This window comes from Lactuca serriola, chromosome 8, assembly GCF_051521515.1.
Source record: "Lactuca serriola cultivar US96UC23 chromosome 8, Lser_US96UC23_V15, whole genome shotgun sequence".
Lineage (NCBI taxonomy): Eukaryota > Viridiplantae > Streptophyta > Magnoliopsida > Asterales > Asteraceae > Lactuca > Lactuca serriola.
The window spans coordinates 4,218,891-4,225,874 of NC_136415.1; the positions used below are offsets into that span (position 1 = coordinate 4,218,891).

The 6,984-nt window shown below is 36.3% G+C and overlaps 1 protein-coding gene across 1 annotated transcript; it reads left to right on the plus strand.

Annotated features, from left to right (window-relative positions):
* The first annotated feature begins 4,073 nt into the window (after positions 1–4,073).
* Positions 4,074–6,005, plus strand: LOC145069274 (TMV resistance protein N-like). The gene is made up of 2 exons (XM_079016219.1): positions 4,074–4,598; positions 4,963–6,005. The coding sequence occupies exons 1-2, from the start codon at positions 4,399–4,401 to the stop codon at positions 5,141–5,143; spliced, it is 381 nt and encodes a 126-aa protein (XP_078872345.1). The 5' UTR covers positions 4,074–4,398; the 3' UTR covers positions 5,144–6,005.
* The last annotated feature ends 979 nt before the right edge of the window (positions 6,006–6,984 follow it).

A 6,984-nucleotide genomic window follows, 5' to 3' on the forward strand; every position in this document is an offset into this window, starting at 1 on the left:
TTGAAATTTCTGAAACCTTTTAATCTAGGAATTCATTCCTGCTCAGGTCTTTTTCTCACCCTTTCCTCCCAACTTTGGATGAAAAAACCCCAAGAGCCATTTTCCATCTTTGTTAAAGTAAATAAATAAAGTCAACTATTAGTTTTATTTGTATCTCATTGGCAGTAATTGTTAGTTGTTTGGTTTAATTATTATTTGTAAACTTTAACTATTAAATGATTGGGTTTCTTTGGTTTGATTTTGCTAATTATAAATTGGGCTTTTTTTTCTCGTCAGATATTGTTAGTTGTAAATTGTAATTCTTGGTTAGTTAGGATTTTTAGTTTAGGGTACTTGGTTGCAAAAATATAAGTTATAACATATGTTTAACAGAATATTAAGGACAATGGATCTGGTAGTTGATTTCCCGTCAACGGTCAATACGCACCCCACTTGACTTCCAAAGCTGGATTCGCCATTAAGATCCGTAAATCAGTCATCACAACTGCAAATCAATAAGAGCATTGGGTGTGGGCAACAAGATGCAACATCAAGTTGTGTCACCTCACATGCCACATAAGCAAATTGTGTTACAACACCAAGTGGGGAAATAGGTAACAAGATGCAACACCAACTTATTTGAAAATAAATATGTTTTATTTTTTATTTTATTTTCGAATTTGTTTTTTTTTCTTTTTCGTTTTTTCCATGCTAGTCTTTTTTTTCCTTTTTATGTTTTTTTAATCACTAAAATTAATATATTTTTATAAAACATAAAATTTTAAAAACATAAAAGACATAATATTTAAATTCTAAAATTACGATTACAATTAAAAAAAAATAATTTTAAACCTAAAATCATAACTAAAATATCATTCAAATTACTTCTAAAGCAACACAACAATCCTAATTAACCCAAATATTTCTTCCTAATTTGTTGTTTCATTGCTTGTAGCACCTCTAGATCCTCAGGCGCCAAACCATCCTCGCTCGTCCGAAGAATTGACAACTGATGTGTCATTAGTTTCCTCTTTTTTTGCTCCGGCTTCTCCTGTGCCTGACTTTCTAGGAACTCCAAATGACAATGTTTCAAGTCATTTTTTCTTTTACTAATAAATTTTGCTCATCGAATTTCGCTCTCATTTCCGCTGCCTCTTTTGCTTTCGCCTCAACCTCCTCATCATTCCTTGCAGCGCGCCTCGCTTTGTCGCGTTCGGGCGGTCGTCGTGGTGGGGATATCTCCTCGATATCATACGGGATCTCATCGGTGTCGGCGTTTAGGTCGATGTGAGTTCGTGCGTCCGACACGTCGACCGAGCTCGAATTGCAAGACCTTTTGGATTGAACCTCCGACGATGTAGGTGTTTTATTCCACCTTGGATCCACTCGCAACAACTCCCTTGATTTTTCAAAGTCGAAAACATGTCCCATTTCGACCCGATATTACTCCTTAGCAGATTTGAACAAATCGAAGTCGTTGGTTCCGCTTTGCTGTTGCGCCTCAAGCCGGTTGCAAATGCCATTGAATTTGTTGCACCGCTTAGTTATTTGACCCCATTTGTTGCTCAACATGTCATTGTTGCGATATGGATTTTTCTTTAAAATAGCGTGAAACTTGTTGAGCACTGCCCCCCCAATAAGCTTCTTTCTTCATTCCATTTCCGCGGAGTTTGTCTTTTGAAGTAGCACACCAAGCTGCCGTCAAAGCATATTCCTCCTTCGATGTCCACCATTGTGGAACGTCTGCATTTTCTATTTCAACTGCTATTGATTTCACTTTCGATTTTCCTTTCCTTTTCCCTCTCTTACTACCTCTCGCTTCCACTTGAACTGATGGTTGTGTTGTAGGTGATGGTTGTGTTGCTTGTTTGTTGAATCGAAGCAAAAATAGGGAAAAGATTTTGTTGTAAATTTTGGTTTTGACCAAATAAATTTTGTTGAAGGTAAGGTGAGTTGGGAAATTGCAGTGGCAGTGAAGCGGGATTGAAAGCGGCGCCTTGGTATGAGATTTGTGGTGAGCCTTGAGACGATAAAAGGTTGAAATATTTTTCATAACCCGCGAATCCGAGAGGCGAGGTTGTGTTTGGGTTTTGCTCCATTTTTTAAAAAGTTTAAAGAAAATATGTGTATAAGAAGATATAGAGGGAATGAGAGAAAGGTTTAAAAAAATGGTTTAAAAGTAGTATTTATAATAAAACGGTAATTTTTTTTTTTTTAAGATTGACTGTTTGCAAACGGTCGAGTGATTAACGTTCAAATTTTAATACTTTGCAATCTGTCGTAACGCCCACGACTGACGCTATAACGAGCTTCAACGAGTTAGGGGGGCAGCGTTCCCCGCGTCGTGACGCCGTTTCCGTCTTCCACCTCAGCACCGTTGCTTCTCGTTGCGTCCCATACCGCGCAGTCTAATAAAGCCCACTTTTAGCTATCACTTCCCGTACCCCTTTTCCCACTCAATTTTGTTCTCTCTGTTGACCCATCCTATCTCTACGCCATCACCGCCATTTCTTCGTTTCTTCTCTGTTCTTTGTAATTCCTGCACTCCTTCTCTTACCACTGTAAATATCAAAGTGCCCCATGAAAATCTTGTTATTAAAGACGAGGTTGCAATTGAGACCTTTGAGGTTGAGGTACTGTCACCTAGATTAACACCCCGCTTCCAAGTTCAACTTAAGGAGAGAAAAAAAAAGGAAATTAATGGAAATGAGAGGAAAGTTAGAGAGATTGATGCTCCCGAGTTTCATTAAAGGAAGAAAGTGGAAGGAAATGTTCCTGAGTTTCATTAAAGCCTGTGAATGCAGCTATAAGCCTGCATACCATACATCAAACATCAAGCGATCAGTCTTTCTTTCTTTTAACTTTCATCACTTGCACGGAGATTCCTCTTTTCTCCTTTTCCATTACTATAGTTATTGCTGATGTTAATCCCATGGTGGTGGAAGTGAACCGATTGGGTTTAAATGATGCTAGAATGGAGTTTACTGTCTTAATCGCACTAACAATATAATAGTTCTTTTACTTAAAATTGTTGGGAATTAGATTCAGGTTATTGATAGATCATAAAGTATTGATATTTAGCTTAATGTTTGATGTATGGTATGCAGGCTTATAGCTGCATTCACAGGCTTTGTCATGGCAGCTGCTCCGACACTGAATGTAAGTTTTTAGCTTCCCTGATCTGATATACTGTTTTGATATTAAATTGTTGATTTTGTGGGGTGCACCATATTAAGATACTTATGGTGTTTGCTGCAATCTTGTTAAAGGTCACTTTGGATGTATTGTAAAAGTATTTTAAAATTTAGGTTTTGGTAAACTATAAATTTCTTAGAAAATCACATCTGTTGTTTATATTGGTAGAAATAGCTAAGCAAGTTGTTCCTTGTTGCAATAAAAAATCATTGATTATGATGATTTATATTAAAAATGTGAAGCGGATATATCTTCAGAAGATCACATCTGTTGATTATATCCATTTTAAAAATATCAACTGGAAGTTCCTTAGGAAATTACATCTGTTGTGTATATTGGTAGAAATAGCTATAAGCAGGTTGTTCCTTGTTGCAATAAAAAATCATTAATTGGTTATGATGATGATATCATCAATGTGAAATCAACTCATGTATTATTCAAATTGTCAGGTGGATATTTCTTTAGCTTTTGATAAGTTGAAAGTTTTATGGAAAATGACATCTGTTGTGTATATGCTAGAATTAGCTAAGCAAGTTGTTATTTGTTGCAATGAAAATTTATTGATCTTGATGATTTATATTGGCAATGTCAACTGCATATTTCTTTAGCTTTTGGTGGATTGAAATATCCTTAGAAAGTCACATTTTTTAATAAATCTCTCTCTCTCTCTCTCTCTCTATATATATATATATATATATATATATATATATATATGTGTGTGTGTGTGTGTGTATGTATCTTTGACTTTTTCCAGCTACATACATTTTGTAATAGCAAATCAACATATCTTGACATAGTCGCTTCGTGAGGTTTAGGTGAATTGGAATTTTCTTGGAAACTCACATTTCTCTCTCTTGCAGTATATAGTTCATTTCATTGTGGTGCTGAAACCACATCACATACATTCTATCTCAAAAAATCAACTCATCAACGGCATCTTCATCATCTTTTCCCTCCACTCCTGCCTTCTCTTCTCAATCATGGAATCATGATGTTTTCCTTAGTTTCAGAGGAGAAGATACCGGCAGGACTTTTGTTGATCATCTCTACTCGGCTCTTGTCCTACAAGGAATCGACACTTACAAAGATGACGAAACACTTTGTCAGGGTGAATCGATCCGTCCATCCCTTGTGAAGGGTATTGAGGAATCACAAATAACTGTCATCGTATTCTCTGAAAACTATGTAGATTCACCTGGGTGCTTGGATGAACTTGCACTTATTATGAAATGCAAGGACATGAGAGGGCAAATCGTGATGCCCATATTTTATGATGTGGATTCGTCTGAAAAGCGAATGCAAAAACGGAAATATGGAGAAGCATTTGCTAAACATGAGTTGGAGAACAAAGTTGGATCCTGGAGAAAAACACTTGTGGATGCAAGTAACCTTTCTGGATGGGAACCCATGAACATTGCCAACGGGTAATTCTCTTCTTTGTGTTTGCACTTTTTACTCTTAAGATGTGTGTGCTCTAAAAGATATTCTATGATTGTACTTTATAAGCTTAATTTCATGCAAATGTTTTAGTTATTCTTAATGCCCTTGATAAAACAGAGGCTTTGACTAGATCAATTGATCAGTTCGGTTTGTTAAAACAGATCTCAAGTTTTAGGATTATTGATAAGCTAAAATTAAGTTATGATGGACTTTATTAAGCTCTAGCACTATTTCCTTACATAAAGCCTTGCTTGAAGCTACAATAACAAATCCATCTTGCTTCACTTTCAATTGTTTGAAATTATTCAATGTGATCATGTCTTAATTATCCCTCTTTCCAATCTGTAGGCATGAATCAAAGGCTATCAAAGAAATTGTTGACAAGATTTCATCGAGGTTGCAACTAGTAACTTCAAATGCAAATGAGAACCTGATTGGAACAGGGGCTCGAGTCCATGGTCTTGAATCAAACCTACAACTTGGGTCAGGTGTGCATGATAGGAATATGGGGGGTTGGGGGTGGTGGTAAGACTACTCTTGCATCTTCTATATATGATGAAATCTTTAAAAAGTTTGATGGTTGTTGCTTTATTGCAAATATTCGAGAGGAATCAAAAAGGCATGGTTTGGAAACATTGCAAGAAATTTTTTTTTCAAAAAATGGAAGCAAACAACATTGGAGGAGTAAGATGTTTGATACATAAGAGGTTGCGTCGTAGAAAGGTCCTTATTGTTCTTGATGACTTCGATCACCTTGACCAACTAAAATCTTTAGCTGGATCACCTGATTGCTTGGTTCAGTGAAGGAAGCCAAAATGCCAAATAATAATCACAACCAGAGATGAGCATTTATTAAAAGCTCACATAGTTTTGGCACAAGATGTTAGTTTGTTTAACGATGATGAGGCTATTGATCTTTTTTCGCAAGCATGCACCTTGGGATTCCAGATTTATGGAAGATTATTAGCAGCTTTCAAAAGAAATGGTCTCTTATACCGGCGGACTTCCATTAGCACTTACAGTTCCCAATTTTTTTCTGTGTGACAAAAACATTCAACGGTGGAGGAGTGCGTTAGCCAAATAAAAGAGATCCCAGATATATACTAAGAGTGTGTTTAGTTACAGTAAAATATTTTTCATTTTCAGTTTTCCATTTTCGGATTTCATTGGGAAATTTAGAAAATGTGTTTAATTAAAACTTATTCATTTTTCATTTTCTATTTTAGAAAATTAAAAAACATGTTTAGATGTACATTTTTCTATCAGTTTTTATTCACATTTTTGTTATTTTAACTAACACCTCACACATCCACAACCCCACACTACACTACACCCCACCCACCCCACCTTACATCATCCTACAATACCTTACTCCATCCCATCACAACTCCTACCTATCAACCACACCCTGCCTATCACCCTTATTCCCAACCCACCACGCCCACCCATACATACATTTAATATAAGAATCAACATAAAGTTCAACATATAATTCAACCTTAAAATAAACATTCCTAATAAGACAAGTTTTACTATATTAATGGTATCAATATTGTGAACGTCCCCGATGACAATGTATATGTTTTTCCCATAGCACGTACACAATTGAATCTTTAACTTGAATCATTTCATCTTGATTCGTTATATCCAAAGGAAAACCCTCTTGAACCATGTTAAAGTCTTATGTGAGGTCTTGAAAATGTTCACCACCATACACTAGTATAAAACCAGCATTTGGCAACAGTTTCTAAAAACAGGGTCGTGTCGATTTTCATATTTTTCGAAGTTAACGGTCGTAAACTAATTTCTATGATTGTTTCCATGAAGCCTTCATGGAAACAATCCTAGAAATTTGTTTACGACCGTTAACTCAAAACTAGTCACTAATGTAATTCAGACTTCACATATTAACGTCAGTTTTACATGAGAATAGTGACAAGTAGTGCCACGGTCGAGTACTCATTGCCAAATGTCATCTTTTATGTAATATCTAATTTTTCAGGCATTCGTTTTGACCCTTGAGTTAAGATTTGTTTGCAAGATTGGTCCCCAATGGCATTTCCGTAATTTTTTGGCCTTGGGTGTGTATGTAGCCGGGGTGCAAACCTTAATTTTTAGGTTTGGACCATATTTAAGCACCTTTATGGCCTCATGCACCCTCTTATCTTCAGCCCCTTTCCTCATTCCGAAACCCTAAAATGTGTGAGTGCCTTGTGAAGCTTGAAGAGCCTTTTTGGTGTCATTTTGGAACTTTTGGAGAAGAAGGAAGAACCTTGAGGTGGTGGTGTGTCACTCAAGGCCTTGGATCCATCATCTACTTCCCTTTGTGCGTCCTTTGGAGGTATAAAGCTCCAACCTTGATGAGTATTT